The sequence below is a fragment of the Urocitellus parryii genome, chromosome X (genome assembly GCF_045843805.1).
Source record: "Urocitellus parryii isolate mUroPar1 chromosome X, mUroPar1.hap1, whole genome shotgun sequence".
In the NCBI taxonomy this organism is placed as follows: domain Eukaryota; kingdom Metazoa; phylum Chordata; class Mammalia; order Rodentia; family Sciuridae; genus Urocitellus; species Urocitellus parryii.
In genome coordinates this window covers 118,288,963-118,305,779 of record NC_135547.1, presented here as the reverse complement: position 1 = coordinate 118,305,779, position 16,817 = coordinate 118,288,963, and the positions used below count along the sequence as shown (strand labels likewise).

At 37.2% G+C, this 16,817-nt stretch overlaps 1 protein-coding gene across 1 annotated transcript in view; it reads left to right on the top strand.

The window, feature by feature from the left end:
- Ppef1 (protein phosphatase with EF-hand domain 1) overlaps positions 1-13,730 on the top strand; it is a 131,136-nt gene extending 117,406 nt beyond the window's left edge. Inside the window, exons 18-21 of the mRNA XM_026396728.2 lie at positions 4,003-4,109; positions 10,394-10,557; positions 11,862-11,946; positions 13,109-13,730. Of these exons, the coding sequence (XP_026252513.1) occupies positions 4,003-4,109; positions 10,394-10,557; positions 11,862-11,946; positions 13,109-13,326 (574 nt within the window). The 3' untranslated portion in view covers positions 13,327-13,730. The remainder of the gene's footprint in view (positions 1-4,002; positions 4,110-10,393; positions 10,558-11,861; positions 11,947-13,108) is intronic.
- The last annotated feature ends 3,087 nt before the right edge of the window (positions 13,731-16,817 follow it).

The window sequence follows — 16,817 nt, the reverse complement described above, 5'->3', positions numbered from 1 at the left end:
ATTACCTCTTCTAAAGTTGAGGTGACCTGCATTGCTTGTGGTCCTTTCTTTCCTTGTCTTTTCATACTGTTCGCGTTTCTTTCTGCTTGGTGAAACTGTTGTGTTTTTAAAATTTTCCCCCTATATATTTATATTGCTCTTGTATAGTTGAAAAGTCTCCCTTGCAGGGCGGGCAGTGGCTGTGCTCCTCCTCCAATTGGGGTGATCTGTCTACCACGGTGGCAGGCCGCTGGGTCTGTTCTGCCGGTCGGTCGCAGGTCTGCCTACCTTGCAGGCACGGGCAGCGGCTCTGCTCTGTCCTTACTCCAATTGGGGTGACGTGTCTACCACGCCGGCGGGTCGCTGGGCCTGTTCCGGGTGCGGGAGGCGGCTCTGCTCTACCCCTACTCCAATTGGGGTGACATGCCTACCACGCCAGCAGGCTTCTGGGCCTGTTCAGGGTGTGGGCGGAGGCTCTGCTCTGCCCCTACTCCAATTGGGGTGATGTGTCTACCATGCCGGCGGGCCGCTGGGCCTGTTCCTCCGATCGGTCGCAGGTCTGCCTACCTTGTAGGCACGGGTGGCGGCTCTGCTCTGCCCCTACTCCAAATGGGGTGACGTGTCTGCCACGCCAGTAGGCCGCTGGGCTTGTTCCGGGAGCGGGCGAAGGCTCTGCTGTGCCCCTACTCCAATTGGGGTGACATGTCTACCACGCCGGCAGGCCGCTGGGCCTGATCCGCCGGTCGGTCGCAGGTCTGCCTACCTTGCGGGCGCGGGTGGTGGCTCTGCTCTGCCCCTACTCCAATTGGGGTGACGTGACTACCACGTTGGTGGGCCGCTGGGCCTTTTCCGGATGCGGGTGGCGGCTCTGCTCGGCCCCTACTCCAAATGGGGTGATGTGACTGCCACGCCAGCGGGTCACTGGGCCTGTTCCGGGCGCGGGCGGCGGCTCTGCTCTGCCCCTACTCCAATTGGGGTGACGTGACTACCACGCCGGCGGGCCGCTGGGCCTGTTCCTCCGGTTGGTCGCAGGTCTGCCTACCTTGCGGGCTTGGGCGGTGGCTCTGCTTGGCCCCTACTCCAAATGGGGTGACATGACTGCCAAGCCAGCGGGTCGCTGGGCCTGTTCCGGGCGTGGGCGGCGACTCTGCTCGGCCCCTACTGCAGTTGGGGTGAAGTGATACCACGCCGGCGGGTCGCTGGGTCTGTTCCGGGCGCGGGCGGCGGCTCTGCTCTGCCCCTCTGGCCTCCACAGTATTCAGCAGGACCTGGACCGAGAAGCAGTTTCCGCAGGTTCTTTAGCCCTGGGCCAGAGCAGTTCCAGGAGCCAGAATTCGGCTGCTCCGGGCTCGGTGTATGTTCTGATAGGAGCAGGCTCCACGAAGCAGTTTCCACGGGTTCTTTAGCACTGAGCCTGAGTAATTTGTCTGCGAGACGCAGGCGAATGGCAGCCTGAAATTACCTGTTCTATAGCTGAATGAGCTGCGATCAGTCGAAAACAGTGATGGTGACGTCAGCTCTCCTAGATGGTGGCCGCTGGCTTCCTCTGTGGTCTGACCGGTGTGGAGAACCGAATTGTACCGCTTCCTTCCCCCGTCTCAAACCCAGAATTCAGCACTGAGTACCGTGATTGCACAGCTGGCAGGAGCCCACAGAATCCTCAGCGCTGTATCTTTGCGTTGCTATCTCGTCGTTTCCCAGCACGCGCCGCAGATTCTAGCCGCGGGGCGATTTGCTGAATAAGGAGCGTGACTCTCTGTGCGGACAAATTGCTCGCGTTTGAGCCCCTGTAGCTGATCCTCGTGTGATGAAAATCCTTCCACTAGGTTTTGGAGCACCCCAATTTTGCTGGAAATTCCTAACAAGATAGCTTTTAGCTGTTCTAACTCGTCATTCTCCCGCACAGTGACGCGGTACACGGGGGTGATGCACTCCCTTCGCCGCCATCTTCCCTCCCATGATTTCTTTTTTGATGCAATTGTTCTTTAAAATTGTATTGTTTAATTTTCTAAAATTTATGGATTTGTTTGTCATTAATTTCGAATTTATCTATTTGGTGGTCGGAATAGATACTTTTAATAGTTTTGATCCTTTTAAATTAACAGTTAAGACTTCTATTATGGCCTAGCATAGGGTCTATTGTGAAAAATGTTCCACATGTATTTTAAAAGGACACATATTCTGGCTGGTTGCAGTGGTGCATGCCTATAATCCCAACAACACAGGAGACCTACAATTTGAGACCAGTCCCAGCAATTTATCGAGGCCCTAAACAACTTAGGGAGACCCTGTCTCAAAACTAAAAAGGGCTGGGGATGTGGCTCAGCCGTAAAGTACCACCAGGTTTAATCCTCAATACCAAAAAAAAAAAAAAAAAAAAGCATATATATTTTGTGGGGGTGGAGTGTTTTATATGTATCTGTTAGGTCCAGTTGGTTTACAGTGCTGTTCAAGTCCTAGAGCCTTCTTGATTTTTCTCCTAGTTGTCCTATTCATTATTAAAAATAGAATATTGAAGTCCCTAACTATTAATGTTGCCTATTTCTTCAATTTTGTTAGTTTTTGCTGCTTATAGTTTTATGGCCAGCTGTTAGGTTAATATATGTTTAAATATTTTTATCTTGATTGATTGACTATTTTATCATTATGAAATATCCCCAATTAACACTTTTTGCTCTAGAGTCTATTTTGGTCTACTATTAACATGGGCACTCTAGTTCTAATATTTCCTTTTTTGTTCCTTTCCTTTTAAACTCCTTGTATCTTTAAATATAAAATATGTTTTCTGTATAAAACATATGGTTGGATCTTGTTTGTTTTGATTTGTTTGTTTTGTTTTGATTTGATGAATCTATTCATATTATTGGTATAATTGGATTTGTACCTGCCATTCTGCTTTTTAATATATAGTCAATCTTTCATATCCATGGGTTTCACATCAAAAACAAAAAAAGGTTAAATCTGGAGATGGGGTATAGCTCAGTGGTAGAGTGTTTGCCTAATGTGTGAGACCCTGGGTTCAATCCCCAGTACTGCCAAGAATAATAAAAATAAATCTCTTTTGACCATATACAGACTTTTTTATTGTGATCATTACCTAAGCAATAGAGTATAACAACTATTTACATGGAATTTACATTAAATTAGATATAAATAAAATAGAGATCATTTGACATATATGGGAGGCTTGCACAGGTTATATGCAAATAATAGATCATCTTATATAAGGGACTTGAACATCTGTGGATTTTTGTATCCATGGGAGATCCTAGAACCAATCCTCCCTGGATACCAAGGGACAACTGTATATCTTATGACAGTTTTGTTCCTCTCTTTCTTCTTTATTTTAAATTTATTTTTGTAAATCATCTGAGAAGTTTGATTCCAGATGGTTAGCTAACTATGCTAGCCCCATTTAAAAAAATTGTCTCTTTCTACTGAATTGTAATACTTCTGTTGTCATATGTTATTCTAATATATAGTTTGATATATATGAAATTTCTGTGATTTTCTACTCATATATGTCCTCTCTTATGTCAATACCTATTGTTTTGTTTTAGTAACTTAATGGTAAATTTTAGTATCTGATGTAGCCTTTTTATTTTCCTATCTCAAGCAATTGTTTATGTGAATCTTTGAAATCCAAGAGAAGATACTATTTGCAGTCCTTTTAAAATTTAACCACTGAGTTGTGGCTCAGTGGTAGAGCACTTGTCTCGCAAATGTGATGCACTGGGTTCCATCCTAGCACCACATAAAAACAAATAAAGGCATTGAGTCTATACACAACTAAAAAACAATAAAAAAATTAACAAAATGCATGTGTGTGTGTATATATACTTGTGTGTGTATATGTGTATATATGACATGTACATACCATATAAATGCATATATTCACCATCGTATGTGTAAATTTAGGCAATTCATTTAAAAAAGAAACTAGTAAGTGGTAACAGCACATTAAAATGAAACAGAAGATAATTGTTCATGTAACTTTCATTAATTATTGTTTTCTCAACATAGGGTACATGCTATGGAAACTAGTGCCATCAGGATATTAAAAGAGAGAATAATTTCACGAAAAACTGACCTCATGCATGCTTTCCAACTTCGAGACCACAGTCGATCAGGTAATAAAATTATATAATGCTTACCATTTCTTAACATATCATGTTACTTGTATGTGACATGTATCAGTTTTCATTTTCTTTGCTTCCTTAGGATTTCAGTTCTCTATTTTTGCTAGAATGGAATGATAGAGATAAAAATTTTTAAAATCCATTATTCTCTCAAAAACAGGCATATATCTCATTTTCAGTAAGTTTCTTTTAACTAAAAATATAAAAAACAACCCTGATTTAGACTACTATTCTGGTGAAAGGAAATAGCTAGATGCTGTAAGGGGCATAATTTTAATGCATTTATCAGCCTCCCAGTATGGTAAACCTTCTGGCTGCATTTCCATTCTTTTTGAACCACATGAGGGATCATGGAGCAACATTCAAGCATAAAAGGCTGGATTGTCCTGGGGCAAATGCTAATGTGGTATAGCAATCGATCCTGACATTAAACTATTGTATAGTAGAAAAGTGGAAAGATGGAATTTGGAACTTCCACATTATGCTTGTACCTTCAAAGTGATTCTGGGTAGTTGTAAGTATGTAATGTTTCTGATTCCTGTCAAGCAAATCCATCTTTGAGGGAAGAATCCCTAATTTTATCCACTAGTATATCTAGAGATTAAGATTAGCCAATATGAGTTTACAACCAAAGATGACCAAACAAGGAGATGAGCTACCGTGAGTGAGAGTCGGCAGAAATAAACAACAATAGCTTTAGTTCCCCCAAAGACATCAGATATTGAAATTATCAAATACAGAATATAAAATATTTGAAGAAATAAAAGATGGAATCACAAACATGCACTGAAAATGATTTGAAGAAGAACCAAATAGATATGAGACATGTTAAACAGAATATTAGACACTGCTTAAGAAAGAACTAGATTAAGAGTTATGAATAGTAAAATAAGAAGGTTTGGGGCTGGAGCTATGGCTCAGCAGTAGCGCACTTGCCTGGCATGTGTGAGACACTGGGTTCAATTCTAAGTACCACACATAAATAAATAAAATAAAGGTTTATCAACAATTAAAATAAATAAATAAATAAAGGTTTAATGTATATCTAATCAAGGTACTAAGAGGAGAGAATAGAAAGAATGTAAAATGCCTCAGACTTTTCTAGCACTGATTAAATGCTAAAGTGATAGGTAAAGAGGAACAATGATTCTCAAATAGGTATAAATAAAATTAAGTTTTTACCTACATACACTTTTGAAACTACAAGGCACTAATAGCAAAGAGAAAAATCATAAAAGTCGTCAGGGAGTAAAAACATTGCAACAAAGGCATAACAGTTAAGACTCATAGACTAATCAATAGCTATAAAAGAAGCCAGTTGACAGTGGAATTGTATACACAATACATTGAAAGTTAATTTGCCAATTAAATCCATTTCAAATGTGTATGCGCCCATTAATATAGCCTCAAAAATATACAAAAACAGAGAGAACAAGTAGAAGTAGGAAAATCCACCATCATGGTGGGAGATTTTAATGCTCTTCTCTCAGGAACAAAAAGAAGAGACCAACACAATATTAGCAACCTTTCCCTGAAGGGAAACATAAAAAGAATGCCGCACCCAACATTTCAGAATACATATTCTTGTCAAGCACAAATGGAACATTTTAAGGGGCTGGGGATGTGGTCAAGTGGTAGCGAGCTCGCCTGGCATGTGCGGGATGCTGGGTTCGATCCTCAGCACCACATAAAAATAAAATATTGTGTCCACCCAAAACTAAAAAATAAAAAAAAATTAAAAAAAAAAAAAATGGAACATTTTAAAAAATTGACCATAAACTGGCACATAAAGCAAATCTCAACAGATTGTGAAGGATTGGAAACATTATAGAATAAACTAATTCTCTGGCATAGTGAAAGCAGCTACAACTCAATAACATAATCTAGCCATAAAATCCTCTTTTGTCTTGGAAATAAGAAATGCACTTCTGAATAATCCTTGGATCAACGAAGAAATCACAGTGGAAATTAGAATAATGAAACCAAATGATAATGAAAATACAACATTTAAAACTATGGAATGCAAATTAGAGAGGTATTGATAACCTTAAATGCATATATTTTAAAAGATGAAACTGTGATTAACAAAGTGAAAAAATAGTGTTTTGAAAAAACTGGCAAAGTTGATAAAACACTAGTAAAAGAAAGAATGCATAAGGAAGAGAGCGCACATGCATAAGCACAGATAACCAATGCCAACATTGAAAAATGTATTACTACAGACTTTAGGAAGATCATAAGATGTATTGTAAAAACTGTAATGCCAATGAATTCAAAATTCAGACCAAATAGACACATTCCTAAAATATACATATTTACACACACACAAGTTGACACAAAAATAGAAAATCTGAGAAATCCTGTAACTATTAAATAAATTGAATCTGAAAGTTTAAAACTTTATGAAAAGAAAGCTCTGCTCTCAGTATTATTAATCATTGCAATATACATTTAAGAAAGAAAAGAAGTCTTATAAAATCTCAGAAATGGAGGGAACACTTCCTAGATTATTTTAGGAGATCAGCATCACCTTGATATCAAAACCTAACAAGAATATTATGGAAAAGGAAAATTAAGGTCTAATCTCAATGATGCATTTAGATGAAAAAAAAATCCTAAATGAAATATTAGCCAACCAGGTTGTTTTTCCCCCTAGGAATGCTAGGAATTCTAGGTTTTTTAAACATTCGAAAATAAATCAATGTAATTTACCACTTTAACAAATTAAAGAAGTCATAATTCTCTCAAAATAAGAAAACATTTATATCACCCTAGTTTATGATTTAAAAGAAAATTTAGAAAACTAAATAGAGGTGAACTTCCTTAATCTCACAAAGAATATCTATCAAAGCTTATAACAAACAGCATACTTGATGGAGAAAAAGTGGGAATGAAAATAGGATGCTCTGGTAGGCTTATGTCCACATCCTCATTCCCGAATCTTAGTATGGTACCTTATATGAAAAAAGGGACTTCAAAGTGTGATTAACTTCAGGATCTTTACCTGGGGAGATTGTCCTGCATTATCAAGTGGGTCTAATGTAATCACAGTGGTTCTTTTAAGAAGTATGTAGGAGGAGGCAAAGTCAGAAGGGAAGGTTCTATGATGATGGAACCAGATATTGAAATCCTTTGAAGATGGAAGAAAAGGCCCGAAGCCAATAAACATAGGCAACCATTAGAAGCTTGGAAGAGGCAAGGAAACAGATTCCCCCCTTCAGAGCCTTCAGAAGGAACCAGCCTTGCTGACACCTTGACTTTTGCCCAGGAAAGCTAATTCAGACATCTGACCTCCAGAACTGTAAGAGAATACCTTTGTGTTGTTTCAGTACTAAATCAGTGTTAATTTGGTATTAAAGCAATAGGAAACTAATAACAGATGCCCACTCTCAGGACATCTGTTAAACATTCTAGTAGGGATGCTAGCCAGTCCAATAAGGCAAATAAAAGAGATAAAATAAAACTTAAAAAGGTAGAAATAAAACTGTCACTAAGGGTAGACAACTTAATTGAAAATACAGAAAATCCAAAGGAATACACAGAAAAACTACTGGAATTAATAAATGAATTTAGCAAGTTGTCAAACACAAAGTCAATATACAAAAATTGATTTCATTTCCATATATTAGTGTATGTATTAGAGTCTATTTAGGGTGCAGAAACCACATCAATAATTTGAACTGGGAAATTTAATATAAAGAATTATTAACTAGTAAAAGATGATTAACTATTAAAAAGGATACAAGAGGACTCTTAAAAAAATTGAAATAGCAAGTATAGAGAGGAGCTATTATCTCTAAAGCTGAGAGAGCATATTCAAGGATAGTACATACTTAGAAGAATTCCTTAACTCCTAACCAAGGTTGAAATTAAGACCACATTGCTGAGGGAGTAGCTCTGGCCCACTAGGTGGGACAGAAGTTTACTAAGGGACCTCCACTCAGAGTTGGTCTCCAGCTAATTGGCTAGGACTGAAGAGGATGGAGCCCTCCCACTGTGGTGCCAGTGTAACTCACTAGAAGAGTGGATGCCACTGCATTTACAGTGCACCATTAAGATAAAATATTGCAACACAGAACCTGCATTTTGGGAGCATATTTTTGCCACACTCATGTCAGAGCACTAATCTCCAGGATATATAAAGAACTCAAAAAACTTAACACCAAAAAAAAAAAAAGAACCCAATCAATAAATGGGCTAAGGAGCTGAACAGACACTTCTCAGAAGAAGATATACATTTGATCAACAAACATATGAAAAAAATGTTTGTTCAACAACTCTAGTAATTAGAGAAATGCAAATCAAAACTACTCTAAGATTTCATCTCACACCAGTCAGAATGGCAGTTATCAAGAATACAGACAACAATAAATGTTGGTGGGGATGTTGGGGAAAAGGCACACTCGTACATTACTGGTGGGACTGCAAATTGATGCAGCCAGTCTGGAAAGCTGTATGGAGATTCCTTAGAAAACTTGGAATGGAGCCACCATCTGACCCAGCTATCCCACTCCTCGGTCTATAACCAAAGGACTTAAAATCAGCATACTATAGTAACAAGCCACATCAATGTTCATAACAGCTCAATTCATAATAGCTAAACTGTGGAAGCAACTTAGATGCCCTTCAATAGATGAATGGATAAAGAAACTATGGTGTATATATACACAATGGGGTATTACTCATCAGTAAAAGAGAATAAAATTATGGCATTTGCAGGTAAATGGATGGAGTTGGAGAATATCATGCTAAGCGAAGTAAGCCAATCCCCCCTCCCTCCAAACAAAAACAAAGGCCAAATGTTCTCTCTGATAAGTGGATACTGGTCCATAACAGGGGTAGGGTGGGGTTGGAAGGGAGTTTGGGGGCGGGGAATGTGAAAAATGGAGGAACTTTCATTGGGCAAAGGGAAGGGAGAGGAGGGAGGGTGCATGGGGGCAGGAAAGATGGTAGAATGAGATGGACATCATTACCCTAGATACATGTATGAGTGCACATATGGTGTGACCCTACATTGTGTACAACCATAGAAGTGTAAAGTTGTGCTGCAGTTGTGTACAATGAATCAAAATGCATTCTGAGGTCATATATACCTAATTAAAATAAATTAATTTTAAAAAGAAAAAAGACAAAATATTGGGAAAAATATTTTTGAAATATTAAAAAATCAATCTGTTTACTATTTATATTGTGTTAGGTATTATAAATAATCTAGAGATGACTTAAAGTATATGGGAGGCTATATGTAGGTTATATGCAAACACTTCATCATTTATATAAGGGAGTTGAGCATCTGTGGAATTTTGTATCCGTAAGGGAGTTTTAGAATCAATCCCCCATGGATACCAAGGGATGACCACATTTATCAAAAGCCTTAAAAATCTGCATACCATTTGATCATTCAGTTCCACTTCTAGGAATGGTCCTAAGGAAATAATGGAATAGTTTCATAGCCATTAAAGTGCAATGTAATCTATGTTTATTAACATAGATGGAAGTCCATGATGTAAGTAAAATAAAAAATAGGTTAGACTAAATGTTTGTGTGTACGTGTGTTATACCATATGCAATACATGTATATAAAACATATGTACATGGGGACTTGGGATTTAGCTAGTGGTAGAGTGCTTGCCTAGTTAAGTTTGGTCCTTAACCCTGGGTGGGGGGTGGTGGTAATGCTAGAGTACAATAATATTTGATTTTAAGAAAAATAAACTATATATACATTTATGTATACACATTTATATACATAGAAAAAAACTAGAAGTTATAACATTGTTTTATATTTATTCAAAATCATTTAAAATGAATAATTTTTAATAATCAGAACAATAAAGATACTTATATTTTGAAAAATTACATTTAATATTTTTGGGAAAAGATATTGGGAAGATAGATGAGTAATATACTGAAATATTAAAAATCAAACTAAATTTTTTATCCTTTGTATATTTTTAAATCTTCTATAATAAATAGGTATACCTTAATTCATTAATCAGAAAAAGGCAAAAATAATCTAATACCCTAAGTATGATTTCTTACACACAAGAGTACAGGCAAGATCTGTGGAATATGAAAGACTATCCTTAGTTTTTTCTTCCTCAGAGCTCTAGGACCAGAGTAGGACAGATCATGAAGGAAACCAGCAGGCCCTCAGGCCTCAAAACCCCATGCTGTTACTGGTTTTGCCAAGGGACATACGTATTTTTTGTCAAATTATAACAAATTATATGGGTGCTTTTTTGTTTGTTTGTTTTTGTTGTTGTTGTTGTTAGGAAAAATTTCAATAGCCCAATGGGCTTTTTCTATGGAGAGCATTTTGGGGCTGAACTTACCATGGAGATCTCTGAGTTTGCGTCTGGTAAACATAGACACAAATGGAAATGTTGACTACATGTCCAGCTTCCAGGATGTCCACATTGAAAAACCTGTGAAAGAGGCAAGTGACACATAGCCCCAACTAAAACCTGGCTGGGGGAAATACCCTTGGGACAACCTCTAAGTAACTCAATCCTTTGAAAAGTTAGGAATGGAATCATCTAATGGATGGGAGTGGCAGTTTCAGAAAAGGCCAAAGGTACTTTGTGGTCTGTTCAGAAAATTTATACCTTCTAAAGATAGACAAAAAGAAAAAGGAAAAAGCTTTGGCATGAAAACTCATGTCAAATATGTGATTCTTGTTTAATTACTGGCCAGCAGAATGGCAGATATGACATTCATTCTTTCATGCAGCATACCGCTTAACAATAGTTAATGTATTCCAAACCATGTATAGACTTGCTGACATGAACTAGAATATGTCTTAAAGAATTTTAAAGCATAAAATCTTTTAATAAAAAGGGAAGAGCCCAGGGAGTTATCAGATTGCAGCTCTTATTAGTTAACATTTCATCAGTAATTAGTTATAACATTGAGCTGATTGGAGTTAGGACTTGGTTTATTGTTTGCAGGGAAGATGAGAAAAACAGAAAAGGGAAGTAAAAGTACAGGTTGAAAGCTAAAATATCCATACAAAGGAGGCTTTTGGCCTGACTTCAGAAGCAGTTTACCATGGTGATTAAGATCATAGATCTTGGTTTCAGAGAGCTGAGTCAGATTCATAGCTATGTGACGTAACCTTTGGGAAAGTTACTTTGTTTTCTAATCTGTAAAATGGACATAATAATGGTCTGTTCCTATTCCTTATGGTTGTCAAGTACTGAATGAAATGATACACATAAAGCTTTCTGTATGTGTTGGCAATTGTTATTTATTGCTATCTTTTTACTTTGGTCCCCTAAGGAACACCAGAGCAAGATCTTTTTTTGTTTTGTTTTGTTTTAATTAGTTATACATGACAGTACAATGACCTTGACATATCATACATTTGAATCAGAGCAAGATATTTTATCTGATTAAAGATGGTTGGGCCAACCTGGGCACAGTGGCACAGACCTGTAATCCCAGTGACTTGGGAGGCCGAGGTAGGAGGAACACAAGTTTGAACCCAGCCTCAAAATAAAAAATAAATAAAGGACTGGGGACTTAGCTCAGTGGTAAAGCACCCCTGGATTCAATCCTCAGTACCAAAAAAATAAAATAAAATAAAAAGCATGGTTGGGCCAACAGAAGGCTTGCCTTCTCAAATTTCTATTTAAATCATATAATTTGAATTAGTGATGATGTCTTGTGTTTGTTACATTTGCTAAAATTAATCTATGTCATTATTTCTTTGTTTTAACACTTAGAAAATCTTTGTTTTAGGTCCAGTCTACTCTAATTGAAACTCTGTACAGATACCGATCTGATCTGCAAATCATATTTAATGTCATTGACTCTGATCACTCAGGTAAATGAACTTTGATTAGTTCAGTAGTAGTAGAAAGAAAAGACTGGCGTGCTTCTCCGAAATTAGAACTGTTTTCATCTATTTCATTCTTCATACAAAGTTGATGAAATTTGAAGGAATCAAATTCACATTTAATGTTGTTGTTATTTTAGTTTGGCCCAAAATTCTGTATTTTAGACCACAGAATTCTATACAAGCCCAATAGCCATTGGTGAACTGGAATAGCTCCTTTTCTAAATCACCAGCATAGATGGAAGAATAATTTACTTTCCATTTTAATATTTTAGTCATTCCTGAAATAAAAATCATTCCTAGAGTTCTGGCTCTGTTTGGGAGACTGAGAGCTATAAAAACTCATTTTCTATTTATCTTTGATGAACAATTAACTTCTTTTCAAACTTAAAATATATATATATTAGGGCTGGGAATTAGCTCAGTGATAAAGTGCTTACCTAGCATGTGCAAGGCCCTGGATTTGATCCCCAGCATCACAAGGGAAAAAAAAATCAGCTATTCCCCTATTGCAGAGACCTTTGAACACCAAAAAAACAACAATTAACCCATGTAAGCAAATTATTGCCTATTAACAAGGCAACATCATGGGGCTGGGGTGGTGGCTCAGTGGGAGAGCACTTGCCTAGCATGTGTGAGGCACTGGGTTTGATTCTCAGCACCACATGTAAATAAATAAAATAAAGGTCCACTGAAAACTAAAAAATAAATAAATATATATATATATATGTATGTAAATAAAAGGCAACATCATTCTTTGCAATCTTATCATTGATTCTCAAGGTACCTTTTCCCTCTGCTTTGATTTCGTTCTCTGCTCTGTTGTCCTTCCATGTCCCTCACCCTTAGATTTTAGTTCTTGCAGTTTCTTTACTACATCTAGTCCCACAGTTCGTATCCCCTTAACATTTCTTCACTGTTTACTCATTCTGGATTTAGAATAATCTCAGAATGACTTGGTAGTTGAAAGTGACATGTGACATATTGCTGCTTACATTTATGACCTTAGCTCCATTTCCGTCAGTGTCTTCATAGTCAGGTATATTAGTGAGCTTCTAATTGGAGCTATTTCAATCAGTGTGGCTTCCTCATCCTTCCCTGAGGTAGGTCTTGAAATGAACACTCACCACTCTCTCCTATGTTCTTTTAGGCCTGATCTCCATGGAAGAATTTCGGGCCATGTGGAAACTTTTCAGGACTCACTACAGCGTTGATATTGATGATTCCCAAGTTGATGAGCTTGCCAATATAATGGACTTAAACAAAGATGGAAGCATTGACTTTAATGAGTTTTTAAAGGCTTTCCATGTAGTGCATAAATATGAGAAGTTGAACACATCAAATGCCAAGTTTGCTAACTATAAATGAAAGCTTCCCTCAGGCTCCTTGTAAACAGCTGAACTCAAATCACAATCTTTCCAGGACCTCCGAAATTCATAGTCACTAATCGAGAATAATAGATCCCAATTCCCATCATAAACATTGACACAGTATGGGTGTCGGAAGCCCTTAGCAAACTATAATTGGTAGACTAGGTTAAATGTCAGCTGATAAGATTTGCCTCTAATGTTGGAACTCACCCATTGCCATTGAGAAGCTGGGTTTGAGCCTAGTGTTGGTCTCTTGGATGCCACCTAATTGGGAGACCAGAGCAGTTTGGAAACATCCTGAAAGGAACCCACAGAGCACCAGAGAGAACTATTAAGTTCAACAACTGTGACTGAGGGATGGGAGGAGGAATACCAAGCTACTAATGGAATAAACTATTTCCATCCTTAAATTGTAATCTTTTTTGGAGATTCCATAAACCAGTGATCCTTAATTGTGGGGGAACCACTCTTCAGGGAGGGGGACCACATTATATTGTTGGGGAAGACTGTGGGAGAAAAACTTTTTTCATGTCTGATGGTAGTACTAAGTGAATACATTTACATTGATCCCTATAATTAATATGGTCTGATACCTTCATTGATAAGATGGGGCCTTGGTTATGCATATACTGTGCAATTTATTCTGCTATTCTGATCTTGAGTCGAACGAAATGAGATTTTTATTTAAAGGTAAGTATATGTTTCGCTTTTTAAAAAAGTTTTAGAACTTCAAGATCTAGAAACATGCCAGATCCTGTAATCCTGTCTGCTCCACACACCAGAAATAATGGATAAAATTTAACAAAAAAATTTTTTTTCTTTTACTAGACAACTGAGCTTACAGGAAAGTAAAAGAAACTCCTAAAGGGGGAAAAAGGAAAAAAAAATGAGCATAATTGAAACTATAGCAATATTAATATCAGGCAGGTTAGACTTTAAGGCAAAAAATGTCATTGGGGATAAAAAAAAACATCATTACTGAATGCTAAGAGGAATAATTCACCAGGAAGATATAATATTTATAAATGCATATGCATCTAATAATAAAGGTTTAAAAGTTATACAAAAATTTATATACTTACCAGGTTAAGTTGGTAGAGGGTGATTTTAAAATATCTTTGTCAGTAATTGATCATGTAAATAAAAATTAGTTTATAGATGATTGGACAACTCAGTTAACCCACCTGATGGCCTGTGGTCTTGTGTGTGTGTGTGTATAGTGTTTATATAGATGTCTATATGTGCACACATACAACTCTGCAATCAATTTTAGAGAATATACATTATTTTCAAGCCCATATGGAACATATATAAAAATTGAGTACAAAACTTAAATACCAATCAATAACAAAGATATTACCTTCTCTAATCATAATGCAATTAAATTAAAACCCAACATAGGAGGGGAGGGAATGTGGAGATAGAAAGGATAGTAGAACAAAAGACATTATTACTTTATGACTGCATGACCAATGTGATTCTACAATATGTACACTCAGATAAAGAAGAAATTATATCCCATCTATGTATGATATATTAAAATGTATAAATTCATTCTACTGTCATGTATAACTAAACAAAAAAATTAAAAATTAAAAGAAACAAAAAAAACAATATAAAGATATTCATATTAATGAATGAGTGAAAAAGGAATAAAACTGTAGATCTATCATAAAATGCTAAAAGGAATTTCATAAGAATTCTGTGGATAACTTTATGCCAATAATTTTTTAATTTTTAATTAAAAATTTTTTAAATTAAAATTTCTTAACTTATATAAAAACAAAAATTATTAATATTTATGAGGTTCTCTGTGATGCCAATAATTTTTTTAAACCAAGTGAATGGACTATTTCCACAGGAAAAACATAATTTAGTAAAGCTAACTCAATAAAAGGGTCTGAAGAGACATTTAAGCATTGAAGAATGTAATGGCTTTGTAATGGGTCAATTTGGTTACCTTGAACTTCCTTTCTCAGAATTCCCTTGCTTAGATGTTTCTGGTTAGGGCGGGCCACAAGGAAAATTCTTGAGAGATTGGAAGTAGTAGCCATTTTGTACTTTACACATGCTGTTACTGATCTACTGACATCTTATTGGCATAAAGTTGCAGTTAGGCCTGCAATTGTTCTTTATTCCCTAAATCCTCTGTTAGCTTCTTTGATTTCTGAGCTGTGAATGTGTTTAACTTCTTGATGTAGAGCTCTGGATTCTACAGGACTCCCCATCACCAAGGTCAGAGGCAATAAAAATGGAAAGCTTCAGTACCTTTTTGTGGGGTGCACAGCTTATGTGTGTGGGTTTCAGCCTGTTATCTTCCTGATTACCTGCTCTCTGAACTTCAAGCTCTAGCATCAGATATGGAGACCATAGCCTTATAGAGACAGCTTAATTAACTCCCACTTGTGCACACACACACATAGAATCAGTATGTATACACAAAGTCGTGTGTCACTTAATGACAGGGATATGTTCTGAGAAATGCATCACTAGGCAGTTTCATCATGGTGTGAACACCATAGAACATAACAAACCTAAGACAGCTACTATGTCACTAGGCAAGATAATCTTATGGGACCACCATCATACAGGCAGTCTGTCATTGACCAGAATGTAGTTATGCAGCACATGACTGTATATTTCTTACTGGTTCTACCCTGGTTGAACCCTGACTGGTTGAACCCTGACTGGTACAGAATTTGGTACTGAAAGTCATTCCAGAACAAGTCTTAAGAATGAGTGTTTGTCCTGGGTTTTCTGGCATTAGGTCCCTAGTCTGATTAGATTTAAAGGCACCAATAACCTTCCCAGTGATAAAGAGGAATACTTGTAGTCCATCCCATGAAGCTGCAAAAGTTAAATTATCATCTTCAATCAAGCACTTATACAAGTCAAGACTCTGGAAGAACAAATATTTGCTATCTTAGAACGTCTTTGTTAAACTAAGTATAGGAGGATTGATTGGTTGCTTGCTGAAGAAATTAGAGAAGTACAGGACTTTAAATTCCCAGCTTAAGGTCTTCAGAAAGGATTTGGGGGGAAAAAAAAAAAAAAGCTCATCTCCTATAGCCATAGGGCTGAGATTTCTGAAGGCCAAATCCAAAGTCTAATCCTGGGATTGGTTGAACATAAATTAACAACCTCATAAGGTCACAGCTATGGTTGACTGTTCCTTCCAAAAATCAAGTTGAAATTTAATTTCCATTGTAACAATGTTACAATGTTAAGAGATAGCATCTTTAAGTGCTATCTTAGTGTTACAAGTGTTAAAAGATAGCATCTTTAAGAGGTGATTAAGTCATGAGGGTTCTGCCATCATGAATGAATTAATACTGTTATCCTGGGAGGGTTACTGATAACAAGGATGAGTTTGGCCCAATTTTCCTCTCTGTTTCATGTGTGTTTGCTGGCCCTTGCCAGATGTTGGACTTCCCAGCCTCCAGAACTGTGAGTCAAGTATACTTCTATTGTTTATTAGTTACTCAGTCT